Raw genomic sequence first — 14,162 nt, 5'->3', positions numbered from 1 at the left:
AAGACACACTGGAGGGACTATGTTTTTCTGCTGGGCTGGGGAACGTCTTGCGGGTCCCCTGGAGGAGCTGGGAAGAGGGAAGTCTGGGCTTCTGCTTAGACTGCTGTCTGAGACTAGATCCGGGATAAGTGGAAGATGATGGCTGGATTTAATGAGGGAACCCAGTCTCTATCATTGTTGACAGACTATTTTCATCAACAGTTTTTTTCTTCCTAACAGCAAATACTGATTTTTACTGTAAATGCAAATATTTTCTGAAGCTCTGCTGACTTCAATTCAATTGATTCAGTTGCTGCGTCGTGGACAGGGTTGATCAGCTCTCTGGGATTTTTTTCAGTCAACTTACTAAGAGGTATTTGTTCTTCCTTGTGTGGGAAGCAGCAAGCCCATTTACTACAGAAATTTGTATTTGTATATGGTTTCAGTATCTACCGAATACAACATATTTCACTGTCTTATTTTTGTATGATTTCAGGGTTTTAGCAGAGCTGTAACTGAGGCTTTTGTCAGACACTGCTCAGAGGGTTTGGTCAACTGGAGCTGTGCTCTTCAGTCTGCAATCTCTGACAAAGAGGTAAGAAACTCTTTACATCAGACGTTTTTCTCTGTCTTTATTTTGCCTCAGTTTTATGGTTTCAACTGGATGTTTCATAATAACTTCAAACCCAGTTTTCCAAATTTAAAAGATTTTTGACATGCAGCTCATTTGTCATTGACTAAGACCATGAAAAGGAACATTATTATTTCTTTCAGGTTTCAAGAGTGATTCTGCGAGTGACCAAAGACCATTTCTCTGTTCTCATCCTTTCTGGTTGAACTTTTAGTCTCATTTTCATTTTGTCAGTGCTCTCACGCATAAAGGCATCATGAGGCGATTTTTTTTACAGCCCACTGAAGTTGCTCAAGTAGTACAACTAATCCAAGACGGAACATCAATGCAAGCGGTGGTGAGAAGATTTGCTGCGTCTCTCAACACAGTGTCCAGAGCATGGATTAGATGCCAGGAGACAGGCCAATACGCCAAGAGATGTGGAGAGATTCCGTAGGAGGGCTTCCAGCTGCAGACCGCTACCTTGTCCTTTGTGCAACGAGGAACAGGAGGTCCACTGCCAGGGCCCTACAAAATGTTGTGCATGTTTTTACTCAAACTGTTAGAAACAGACTCTGTGATGGTGGTATATAGGGCCTGTGCTTACAGTCCAACACCGTGCAAGACGAATGGTGTTTGCTAGTGTTAAATTCAGAGGATTTATACTTAAAAAAATGTCTGCTCATTTGGTTTTCCTCTGAATCAGCCCAAGTTCATGAAGTTGTCGCTTGTATCAACAGTACCATAGACAATGATTTCTATTCAACGTACAATTATAGTTTATTTAACAATCAAATTCCTACAGTTCACACAATTCATCATAAAAGCCACAAACCAGAAACAAGAACATATTTACCTTACACACTGATAATTAGACCATTACAAAATACAGGGAAGGATCTCACAGATGCACCATTCCCCAGAGACCTCATCTCTGATAATCCTGGAGCGATCTGAACTAAAGGTTCGGTTCCTAAACTTTTAAAGGAAGGGCGTGTTTTTCTTCTCTGCTGTATTCAAATTAGGGGACTGTCCTTGGCTAAGTTCATTTAAATATGGTTGACCATGTTCCAGTAAAAGCCTGTTTTTTTAAGATCAAAGAAGCGTTATTTTCTTTTGAGTGGGGTGATGTTTTTTTTATGACCCTGTCCTGAGAGGAAGCTCTACTCTGGCAACAGGACCAGATTGTTTAACCAGCTGATAAAACTTATCCAGACCAGCCAAAGGTTAAACACACAAAAGAGAGTTTCAACCCCCTTCAGATGCTTGATCAGATCACAGAGAGGCTAGCTGTGTTTTAAATTATTGAGAACTACCAACTAAATTATTTTAATTAAACTTATTGCATTATGTTTTAATAGAACTATCCTACAAATGAGATTATGCCGATTAGACCATGGAGGCAATTTGGAACCAAATTTTCTTATTTTAAAACGCTTTTAATTTTATTTAATATTTTGAACATATGATCAAGTTTAAAAACTAGCATATTTTAAATTTATTTTCCAACACTAGTGAGCAACAAAATTGGCAGATTCGCCATTGGCACCCTGCTCTTCACAGATGAAAGCAGGTTCACACTGCGCACATGTGACAGTCTGCAGTCACCATGGAGAACATTATGCTGCCTGCGACATCCTCCAGCATGTCCGGTTTGGTGGTGGGTCAGTCATGGTGTGGGGAGGCATTTCTTTGGATGGTTGCACAGCTCTCTGTGTGTTGGTCAGAGGTGCCATGACTGCCATAAGGTACCAGGTGACATCCTCAGACCCATTGTGAGACCATATGCTGATGCAATGGGCCCTGGGTTTGTTCTTATGCATGACAGTGCTAGGCCTCATGTAGCTGAAGTGTGTCAGCAATTCCTGTAAGATGAGGGCATTGATGTTATGAACTGGTCTTCCTGTTCCCCAGACCTGAATCCAATTGAGCACATCTGGGACATCATGTTTCGGTCCATCCACCAACGCCACATTACACCACAGACTGTCCAGGACCTAACTGATGCTCTAATCCAGATCTGGGAAGAGATCCGCCAGAACATCTGCCGTCTTATCAGGAGCGTGCCCAGGCATTGTCGGGAGGTTATAGAGACACATGGAGGCCACATACACTACTGAGCCTCATTTAGACTTGTCTCGAGGACTATTCAGTAATGGTGAATCATGTTATTTTCCACTTTTATATAGAGTATGAATCCAGATCTCCCTGGTGTAATAATTTATGATTTACATTGATATTTTTTGTTCACAATCAATTCCACTGTTGATAAAGTTTTTCCATTGAGAATGTTCGAGTTCTAGGATGTGTTATGTCAGTGTTTAACTTTGTGAGTTTTTTTGTTTGTTTGTTTGTTTGTTTGTTTGCTTGCTTTGGCTGTTTTTTTTTTCTTTTTTTTTTTTTAAAGGATTCATCCATTCGGAACTACTCGGTTGAATTCGGTATTAACCGGTCATCAATCCGGAAGTGTAGTTTCGGCTAGTAAGAACTGGAAGATGCTGTCACCATACATCAGCGACAGGCGCCTGTGAAAGAGCATTAGGATAGAAAAGCAAAGGAACCGGTGCAAAAGGCAACGGGAAACATTTTCTTTAATATATCTAAATTGTTGCATTGCGTTCTTTTTGGATTTAAAACAGTATCAGTGGATCGTCAGTCCCTGAGCAGACACTTTAGCAGCAACAGTTCTGGGAAGAGGAACCAGGAACCCTGAGCAATAATGGTGTTGGGCTGTGAAGGTGCGAGTGACCTGAAAGCTTCCGTGACAACGTACAGATATATGGTGTGATTGGAAGGCAGACGTTGGGAAGGGGCGGCTCGACTCATTGTTAGCTCGCTAAACAGCTAGCTTCTTGGTGCTTCAGCTGGATGAGCCTTAGGTCGAGCTCCAGAATCCCCTCTAACAAGCCAGATGTAAGTGGGATTAGTTTACTGCATTCATGTCTTCAGCTTGAACAGGTTTGGAATGGAAGAAAATTCTGCTTCTCTTTTCAGTGCTACTTATCAAGCTCACAGCAGATGTTTGACTATCCTGACATACCTGCTGAAAAGAGTGCTGCAGTCAATGTGTGTTTGACTGAACCATGTGATAATCCTAGTTCTCTTTCAGATTAGTGCCTCAGAGGAGCTATATTTGAGGCTAACATAGCAAACGGATGCGCTGCTCAGAGTAAAGGTACATAAATGGAGCAGGGAAAATGAGCAACGTCGGCCGTCAGTACTAATCACCCAGGACTGTTAGCAACTAGCTGGAACTCAGCTGTGAGATCCAACGGGTCAGGTCCACGTTGTTGTCTGAAGGAGGGAGGAGCGGACTGGAGAACAACAGTGTCAGCTGGTACAGTTTGAGTGAGGAGTAATGATCCTACCCCGTTCACGGTTGTCTTCTGTTTTGTGCGGAGCTGTATTAGCATCAGGAGAGAGCTGTCCTACAGACTTCAGGTATGCTAGCTATTATTTCGTAGCCGTAAACTTGACGTCTTCGTTCGCTTAGCGCTTTTATTAGACGCATTAGTTCCTGCTCACCTTAAGAGGCTTTGACGTGGTTTTGCCTTCAAATTGCTCAGATGCTCGTTGCTAAACAAAGTTGTTCTTTGCTACATGTGGTTTTAGACTGATTTTCACCCAACGATTCAATTTGGCAATTTGTGTTAATAAATTAGATATGGATGGGTCAAAGCAACATGCAGTCAACTGTAATGTATGGAGAGATGTAAGAGAAATCTACTCTCTGGTCCGTCAGTTTTTATAGACGCTTTTTGTTACATTAGATATAAATTATTTACTCGATTATTTCTCCGTGAAAAATTAGAAAAGAGCAACTTTCATCAGACTGTTTAAGCATAAGTTTCTCTTTGCATGTCCGGATACATATATTTCTGTTACAACAAAAATATAAAATAAAAAAAAGGACTGGTTAATCATGTAATTCATGTGAATTTGGGGGAAATTGTCATGTTTAACAGATCAAACTCTGAATTGTTAAATGTTTGTACAGAAAATAAGTTGTGGTTGAATGGAAGTGACAATGATACTGTTGGATGATGGTTTACTAGAGCACAGATAATTTAATTGGTCCTATCACAGAAGCAAGACACAGAGAGATGTCATATTCTGATTACAGTGATTATTCTTGTTGAACGTCCGTCTGTCCAAGATTATTGCTGTCCTATATTTGTCAGCAGTAATAGGTTTAGGTGTTTCTAATGCTGAGAGGCTTTCTGTGGTAGTCAGTCTAACCTGTTCCTCCACTCACTTAAATCTATCTTACATCATTTTAGGTAAAAACAGATTTGAGTCAGGACTGTTCTACATGCTTTGTTTTGATTCTTCCTGCTGGAGGTGTGCTACAAAAGGAAAAATCAGTTTTAAGAAAAATTGTGCCATTGCTCGTCAACATTATCACATAAAAAAAGCCTTTGGTTTGTACGTCTGGGATGTTATGTAAAGTTAGAAAGCCTATTGTGCCATGTCTTAAAGTTATTTTAGCCAAATATTTTCAGTGATAATTTAAGGGTGGGGCTTGATTTAATAATCTACTGGTCAGTGTTCAGTGTTGCATAGAATCTGTTCTTATAAACTGTTATTTAAAGCTCAACTTTCTAATTTTGGGGGGGGGGGTGAGGAATCTTCAAATTTCACAACTGTTAATAGCACATAGCAGGGAGCTATTTGTTGAAATAACAGAATTGTAAAACTACTTTCAAAAAGGAAAATTCTTTGTGGTATTAATTAGCTGGTTGTAAAACTTGGAGAAGTACAAACAAAATTGAAAGAATGTTAAGGGTGACCTCCAAATAAACCAAGTGTGCTATCATGTCAAAAAATGTGCAACAAGAAATGAAAGCCATAAGGGTGGAAACAGGAGCAACAATGTTTGTGATTGATGAGCTAAAGAAGGAAAAACACTTTGAAAAAAGAAAGTATGGCTCCAGTGGGCTAACGAGAAAGCAGAAATGAAACAGGGATTCTGTGATGAATCTGTATTAATCAGGAGGACTGCATTGGCCAAGGCAGACTATTAATCATCATTAATTCGGACAATAAAATCCTGAAGAAGTACAACAGATTATCAGTTCTGGACAGTGACGTGCGGTCAGGGGAGGCAGGTGAGGCAGAGCCTCACCTATCGACATGGAAAAATAATATAATAAAATCATTTATATTGCCATTTTCACCCTGTGGTTTGTACTATAAAGTATCTATTTTTACGTAGCTTAAGCAATTCTGATGATTTTTTCTTCAAAATCGCTGGATTTTCGCATTTTCCCATTAAAATGCTTGGAAGCAAAGCTGGTGAGGCAGCAGCGAACTGAGCCTCACCTGGGATTGCGCAACCTCTAACTGCACTAGCTGCCGCTCTATGAGAGCAAGTTCGTCCTGTCTGTACGCCGGTAATAAAATGGCTAAAAAACATTTAATATATGGTCTGATTTACCATAATTTAGCTTATGTTTATAATGTACAGTGTTTTTTTGTCACCAGCTGTGCGTTTCGTGTTTTGTGTGCGGAGGAGCGATCAGAAACGGCAGAGAACAGACTCCAGGAGAGGCAGGCAGTTCTCTTGCCTCATGGCAGGGGGCGCTCATGATCCCAGATATTGTGACTGCACAACTGCAGAGTAAGACACAGTGAGCTAGCCATACGTAAAGTTCAGCAATTTGTTTTCTCTTCTCTTCCAACGTCAACATGAAAGACTACATTTCTACACTTAAATAGTTTTCTAAAGTGGATTTTCAGTTGAAGCAGGAGATAATAACTAAAGGAAGACCAACACCGGAGCTGAAAGTTTTGCTTCGAGACAGTTTGAATCTCAAACGGAGTAGAAAAGACATGCCGAGGATAGACTTGGCTTTGGATGAACGGATTTTTTTTGTGCAGAATTAGCGGTGCATAGTTTTCATTGATACGTAAAGGTAAGACAGCAATAAGATGTTTTTGTTTAGTTTTTTAATGAAATGTGCGTTTTGTGGGCTTCAGTTTGTATGTCTACATAATTCAGTAAAGTAGAAGCGGTAGCTAATCTACCACAGTAGTTATTTATTAATTAAACATTAAAGCCTAAAACGTACTAGTACAGACTAAATGTTCTGTTCTGTGTGCAAAATTCTTGAATGTTTTTTTTGTCGTTAAAATCTAAAACATGAAGTGGCATTGTTGTCAATTACTATGGCAACGAGTCTGCGTAGCTTGGCGAATAGAGATAACTTTGCTGTGGATCATAGCATGAAATTAATACCTGTCGTGTTATTGAAATAGTGCGCTGAGTCAAACTGTATCATCGTGATTAGTTTATTCGGAATCACCAAACTCTCAGCATGGGCATCCACATAGCAATCAACGTCACCTGGACTACCTGAGCCTGACGCTCTTTTATGACGTCATCACAGGTGGCCATTTTTTTAACCATGCGTAACATTAACACCACAATACCTTCATTTCTAAGTTTTACTGAGTTAACGCGGCTATGGATGACATGTAAATGATTAGTCTTTTTGCCCTCCAGCATTGTATGCTGCGCGAAATTTACGTACGTTCAATAACATGCATGGTGTCTAAGTCATAAGTCAGTGCCTCACCGCACGTCACTGTTTCTGGTATATTTTTATTGTGTCTCTAATGGGGAATAAAAGCAATCTCTTGTATTTTCTTTCTTATTTTATTATTTAAATATGAGAATGTCTTTTTTTTTGAGTGGAGGCAGTGGCAGCATCATGTTCTGGAACGTTTTTGCTGCACGAGGAACTAGTGCACAAGGAAAGAATATTCGATTCTCAACCACAAGCATATTGCTTCATTTACTCTATCCTTGTCCTTTTTCTTCTGAAATTACTGACAAATGAAGGCCACTAATGCCTAATCATTAAAAGAAAAAGATATCCATATTAAGTATTCAGTTTTGTACAGTTGAATGACTAGCTGATATTATTTGCAAGACATGAGTTTGGCTTCCACTGTGAGGGAATCTGGTGAACCAATCATTAGCTGTTCAATCATTAGATTGAACGTTTGGTCCAGCGTTTCAACCAGCCAGGACTCTTAAGAGTGCTTAGAGTTTGCATGTTCTTCCCATGTATGTGTGGATTCTCTGAGAACATTAAAAAACATCATAGTTACTGATTGGATCATAAAAACAAAAGGATACAAGTGAGATCCAGTTACTGTTTTTTGTCATCTGTTATTGTCAACCATTAAAACGTGATATGAACTGCAATCTTCCTGTTCTGTCTTTCAGGATGATGGGGAGCAGATAACCTCTACTTTTTGACATTTCTTCAACCTAAGTGAGCCCACCTTCCCTTTTTCTGAAAGCCGAGTTATTTTACCTCTCATTCAATGAGTTCTTCAGGATTTCATGGATTGCAGGAACTCCAGAGAAACATCATGCAAGTTTGTTTTAACTTGGCCTTCTGTTCTCCTGATGCACTCCTGACAAATAATAAAAAAGAATGAAATGAAAACCATGTGAGCAGAAATATTATCCCTGTTTGTATAGTATTGTAACCTTGGGTTGTTGAACTTCCATTCTGTTATCAGAGATTCCCTAGCAGCATCATTCATTTTGTCTGGTTTGTAGGCCATGGTTCGCAAAAAAAGTTCTTTCATATTATGTGGTGCTTTCCTGTTTGTTGCCTGGAATGTGTTGCTTCTGCTTTATCTTTGGGGTCGACCTCCCATTGGCCGCCTTGGAGATGGTGGAGGAGTCGAACCAGGGGGGAAAGAAGAGTGGGGTGCTGGAAGGGGTAAAATGGGCCAAGTCAACCTTGCAGAAGAGATGATTCGCCTGGCAGAAGAAGTTGAAGTTCATCTTGATACCCAGAAAAAGCTACTGAAGCAGATTGAAATTCACAGAGAAGTGTGGGCTCGGCAGAAGGATCTTGGGAAAAGGGAAACTGGTTCTAATATCAAAGAAGCAGGTGACCAACAGCAGCCTCAGAAAACTCTAAGACCTCTCAGAAACAGTGTGGATGCTGGGGACCAAACTAATACACAGAGGCCTGTTCATAAGGTAGCACCAAGCTTACCTTTAGAAGAGCCTCGTGAGAAAATCAGAAACATTAAAGTGACAACTCCCATTCCCAGCCCAGAATTCATTATTCCTATCCTGGTTATTGCTTGTGACAGAGTCACAGTGAAGCGGAGCCTTGACCGACTCATATCGTACCGTCCTTCTACAGAACTATATCCAATCATTGTTAGTCAAGACTGCGGCCATGCAGACACAGCTCGTGTGATTGGTTCATATGGAGAGCAAGTGACACATATAAAACAGCCAGACCTTGCTGACATCAAGGTCAGGCCAGAGCACAGGAAATTCCAGGGCTACTACAAAATTGCCAGACATTATCGATGGGCACTCAACCAAGTTTTCAACACCTTTTCCCAGTCTACAGTGGTCATAGTCGAGGATGACTTAGAGGTGAGCTTTTTGACATATTTTCTCATAACCTACAGGTGTGGTACAGTAGACATTATGTTTGAGTGATTAAACTCTGCAACTTACACATGCTGCACAGGCACTGCTGGGGAAAAATACTCCAAGCTACTTCTGTTTAACTTTAATGTTACCGACCGAATTGAAGCCCAAGCAATGCCTTTATTGATTATTTGGGAGTTACTGACAATGGCCCACATAGTTGAAGTGTACCTAACTAATACAAATATAAAGGTAATGCCATAGTAATTATGATCATTGAAAAAAGTCTCAGAATTTAACTGACTGTAAAAGAAGAACTAGTGCTACTTTAGAATTATTGAGGTTAAACAGACGCCTTTGCTGGTTATATTTATCTGTTTGTACAGCATTCCTAAACTGAAAAAGCTGATGTGTATCTCTTCTCCTATTCAGGTGGCACCAGACTTTTTTGAATATTTCCGGGCCTTGTATCCCATTTTACGCTCTGACCCCACCCTATGGTGTGTTTCTGCTTGGAATGATAATGGCAGAGACGCTTTGGTTGATCCTTCGAAAGCTGAGCTCCTTTACAGAACAGACTTCTTTCCTGGTCTGGGCTGGATGTTGCTGAAGGAGTTATGGAATGAACTAGAACCAAAATGGCCTTCAGCCTTCTGGGATGACTGGATGCGTCAACCTGAACAGCGCAAAAACCGCTCCTGTATAAGACCGGAAATCTCCCGGACTATTACCTTTGGCAGGAAAGGTGTCAGTTTAGGTCAATTCTTTGACCAATACCTGCGCTATATTAGGCTAAACACTGAGTTTGTGCCTTTCACCAAACAGGATTTGTCTTTTTTGCTAAAGGAGAAGTATGATGAAATCTTTGTTCAAGAGGTTTATAGTGCCACATTGGTGAAGATTGAAGATCTTCAGCATGGGGGTAATTTAAAAGGACCTGGACCGTACAGGGTGCAGTACTCCAGCAGAGATAGTTTTAAAGTTTTTGCTAGAAATTTGGGGGTGATGGATGACTTAAAATCTGGAGTTCCTCGCACAGGTTACAGAGGCGTAGTCAGCTTCTTACATCGTGGCCGAAGGGTCTTCTTAGCCCCACCGGAGGGCTGGACGCAGTATGACATCAGCTGGAGCTGAGAGTCACCCAAAGTGTACAGTAAATTTTGCTAAAGACTAATGCTCTCTGAGACCAAAGAATATTTGACACATTGAGGGCAACGCAACACAAATGGGACTGCTCATCAATGGAATAAGGTTGTGGTGACCCTTTTTCAATAAGGGAAAACCTTTAGGGGAAAAAAAACTAAAACGGTTTAAAAACACTTACTGGCCATGTGCCTTGCTTTTTGGACCATGTTCTTGTGTTCAGTTCTAAATGAGAACATCAGCAGGACTTACCAATATTATTTGCAGTAGTTGCAGATAGAAGGTAGAAGTCAGGCATCCTTGATGCCCTGACTTTCTTGATGTCAGTGCATCAATCCTTGATGTGGAAAGAGACACAAGAGGTAAACTCAAAGGTCAGCATTTGAAAAAGGAGAATATCTGAAATGACTTGTATTTTCTTTGTTTTTTCTTTTGAAAAAATGATCCAATTCAAACTCAGTCACTTCAGGAGTCCTTGACACTAACTATAATAACTATAATTGTAAAAAAAAAAAAAAGTTTTATCTAAAATCAAATGGAATAAGTCAGCAAGATTTTAGATTATGCAAAAAAAAAAAATCAATGTTGAGCAAAGCTGTTTTTCCTTTTGAAGTCCACTAGTTTACACAACTTGTATCCAGATATAAAAGAATGTGCTAAACAAGCAGTAACACTAATCACATCTAGCAGCAGTAAATTGGGACTAAAAATAGTCAACAGGCCTACATTGCACTCTTCTGGAATTCTGTACAGGAGGCAAGCAGTACTTTAAAATGTGACTATTGAAAACACAAAGGCATAGTCTTTAACATGTCTGACCAAAATTGTGTTAATTTGCTCAGATTCCAATATGAAAACAACACTGTAATATAAAGTATCTAATCCTATTTTAGGCCTACACATTCACTTATTGAGCTAGTGAGTAGTTCCAAATCTGAAGACCTATTTTCCAAATGGACATTGTCTCAGCCTGTTATCAGTTTCTACAGGAGACTGCTAATAACCCCTTCATTCAGATCAGGTATGTTGAAGCAGGAACAGATCTGGAAGATCCAGGACCAGGGGTCTTGTCTGCCCCTGAGAATCAGCCCTGATTCTTAGCACAAACTCCCAAACGTTTATCAAATGTTTCCCTGCTTCAACAAGCATGATTTTAATTGGTGATGGATTAAGAAACTTCTTTAAGATCTGATGACAAGCTTCTTTTGTGTTGGAGCTGGGAAACTTAAAAAACATGAAGGTTACTAATGCGGTAACCTAAGCAGTAGTGTTGAGAACTACTGGAATGGATATTTATGCCATAAAAATTACAAGGATTGTTTTTGGGTGGTTTGTTTATGTATTTTACTTGACCAGCAGCAAATCGAAGGATGTTCTTGGTGCAGTGATAATCTATTTCAGACCATTGAGATGGATAATTAGGAATTAGTTGTTGAAATTAAATACCATATTACATCAGGAGTGTGTCACTGGATGAATAAATTAAATGAGGTGCTGGAAATAAGATTTTTAGTGGATGTCCTGAATTAAGTTTTTAAAACTGCAAATGAGACTGAACCAAGTTGGATCAGATGATGTACATCCTGAGGCCCTGGAATAGGATGAATTTTAACAATGACATCTAAACTCTTCTTTTTGCTGTTTTAGGTTCCATGTAAATCCAACAAATGTTATGTTTGTCCTGCAGCAAACGGGAGATTGTTATCACTGTACTGTAATTAACTTTGGGTTATTAGAATACCATTTCTGTACGGTGATGTGAAAAACCACTGCCGGAACTGTTTATAACTTTATTACAGAATAAATTAAATCAAATATTTTGATATTTGTGTACTTACTGAAGAAGTCTCATCTGATTAATATTACTGAACTTAATGTTCTGTTCTTGTCAGTCATATATTGTCAAAATGAAAAAAAAAACAAAAGATCAGACTGATTTAAATTAAACAATAGAGGTCCTAGGATTGAGCTTTGTGGTACCCCAAACAAAAGTCACCACAAGATGACTTTTGTCAGGTGACTTCTGTCCGCTTTGATGAGAAGTTTCTTATTAAAACAAAGAAATCTCAGTTCTTTATGTAAGATTCGAACCAGTTGAGTACTGGGTTGGAGATTCAGTCGATTCAGTAATATGTCATGGTTGACAGTGTCAAAAGTTGCATTGAGGTCCAACTGAACCAGCACTGTGGTTCTTCCATATTCTGTATTTATATGGATATCATTGAACACTTTGACAAGGGCAGTCTCTGTGCTGTGGTGAGTATGAAAACCAGACTGAAAGACGTCAAAGTGGTTGGTTACTGTTAGGGAGTTACTTAACTATTAAAACAGCTTTTTCAATAATTTTGCTGATGAATGGGAGGTTGGAAATCGGCCTGTAATTTTGAAGCAGTAAGTTGTCTAGATTGCTCTTTTTTTTATCAGTGGTTTGATAACTCGTGGTTAGTAGTTGGATGGAGCCATTTATTATCAAACTGTGTTTACTGTATTTACTCATTTTAAATCATAATGAAACTACCCAAGTGACCCTGATCAAAAGTTTACATACCCCAGTTCTTCATATCGTGTATTGCTCCCTTTAACATCAGTGACAGTTTGGAGTGTCTTGTGGTTGTTGTGAGTTAGGTTGTTAATTTATTCTTGACGGTAAAACTGCCCCTTCTTCTTCCAGAAAGCGCTTCCAGTTTCTCTAAACTCCTGTGTTGCATGAACTGCAGTTCAGTTAAATTTTATGCATACAGCACCTAATTCACAACAAATATCATCTCAAGGCACTTTACAAGAAAAGCATTTAAATTCAATCACGCATACTTTGTTTTTATCCTAGTTGTCAAACAGTTTGCTTAATTAATTCTTCAAAGTGGATAAAAAAGTTCTTAAGGAAACCCAGCAGATTTCATCGAGTCATTGACTTGATGCAATCTCTCCTCCTGGACAAGCATGCAGACAATCACCTGCAATGTATGGCTGACTTTACAGCAATCCCTCATATCGAGCATGCATGGTGTCACAGTGGGGAGGAAACTCCCTCCTGTAACAGGAAGAACCCCAAGTGCGTAACTTTGTGTTGAAAGTTGGTGGGGATGCATTGTGAAGAAGAGGATTATGGGGGTGGGAGGTGATAGGCTGAACAAATGTTCACATTCTTTATTGGCCACAGTTTATGCGACTGGAAAACCTTTTTAGTGCTAAGAAAGGTCAAAACTTACATGTGAATGCCATATGCAGTCTTATTCAATAAGCTTGTCATATTAATGGTACCTTTTGATAATAACCCTTTAGCGGGTGTTAAACATACTAACAGTTATAAAGATGTTAAAACATCAGTCATCTAATTAATCTATATAATGTGTTTCACTTGGTGATGGAATTACTAAATATTGAACTTTTCAATCAAATTCCATTTTATGGAACAGGTCTGTATATTTGCTCAATGCTTCCCTACAGTTGAAAACAGTTACAAAATTTGGTAATACTTTCTGTGAAAAATTATCACAATAATATAGCTCCCAGGCTCCCAGCCTGATTTTATGAAGTGCTCAAAAACATCAACAACTGTCCATAACAGTCAAAATGTCACTAAAGAATTCAAAAAACAGAATAAATAACTTCTGTGTAAGCTAAATGAATCCTTGTCAGTGCAAACTTTGTATTTTTCAATCATGTGATTCTGATTCCACAGCTGACCCTGAATTGGCTGACATAAAGCTGGGCCCTGCTGAATTACACATAGCAAACGCATTTATTTACTGTGAAAAGATACAATAAGACAGGTTTTAATTCATTTTTCATATCCTTTTCTGTCTCACCTGCGATTCTGCAGCTGTCCCTGGTTCTGTACGCTGCTGAAAAGCTCATAACGTTCTAGTGATGCTAGTGTAACCACTTTCCAAGTCACAACTATGTCTCTGCTCTTGTCAAAGTTTTCAGTGGGACTTTTTTGGGGCAGTTGGGGAGTACAGTGTCCATCATTATTACTGAATTGCACATCACCTGTTAGCCATTACAGCTAGT

At 39.3% G+C, this 14,162-nt stretch overlaps 1 protein-coding gene and 1 long non-coding RNA gene across 4 annotated transcripts; both read left to right on the top strand.

The window, feature by feature from the left end:
- Positions 1-36: 36 nt before the first annotated feature.
- On the top strand, positions 37-1,686 carry LOC107834559 (uncharacterized). Its single transcript, XR_001660352.1, has 2 exons — positions 37-574; positions 754-1,686. It is a non-coding gene; the product is annotated as an uncharacterized LOC107834559 (long non-coding RNA).
- Positions 1,687-2,994: 1,308 nt separating this feature from the next.
- On the top strand, positions 2,995-11,971 carry mgat1b (alpha-1,3-mannosyl-glycoprotein 2-beta-N-acetylglucosaminyltransferase b). Of its 3 annotated transcripts, none has more exons than XM_007542165.2 (3): positions 2,995-3,327; positions 7,824-9,008; positions 9,438-11,971. In XM_007542165.2, exons 2-3 carry the CDS (start codon positions 8,169-8,171, stop codon positions 10,137-10,139), a joined length of 1,542 nt encoding a protein of 513 aa, XP_007542227.1. In that variant the 5' UTR covers positions 2,995-3,327; positions 7,824-8,168; the 3' UTR covers positions 10,140-11,971. The 3 variants fall into 3 exon arrangements, with proteins under 3 accessions (XP_007542227.1, XP_007542225.1, XP_007542226.1); XM_007542163.2 differs by having other exon boundaries at positions 2,995-3,502; XM_007542164.2 differs by lacking the exon at positions 2,995-3,327 and adding an exon at positions 3,509-4,030.
- Positions 11,972-14,162: the final 2,191 nt, after the last annotated feature.

The sequence above is a fragment of the Poecilia formosa genome, unplaced genomic scaffold (assembly GCF_000485575.1).
Source record: "Poecilia formosa unplaced genomic scaffold, Poecilia_formosa-5.1.2 Scaffold663, whole genome shotgun sequence".
Classification (NCBI taxonomy): Eukaryota; Metazoa; Chordata; class Actinopteri; order Cyprinodontiformes; family Poeciliidae; genus Poecilia; species Poecilia formosa.
This window is presented reverse-complemented; position numbering and strand designations above follow the sequence as displayed.

Bases quoted from the DNA above. Each gene is read 5' to 3' on its own strand.
- mgat1b (XM_007542165.2), top strand. From the start codon at position 8,169: ATGGTTCGCAAAAAAAGTTCTTTCATATTATGTGGTGCTTTCCTGTTT. The intron at 9,009-9,437 runs GTGAGCTTTTTG...TCTCCTATTCAG, and splicing joins TAGTCGAGGATGACTTAGAG to GTGGCACCAGACTTTTTTGA.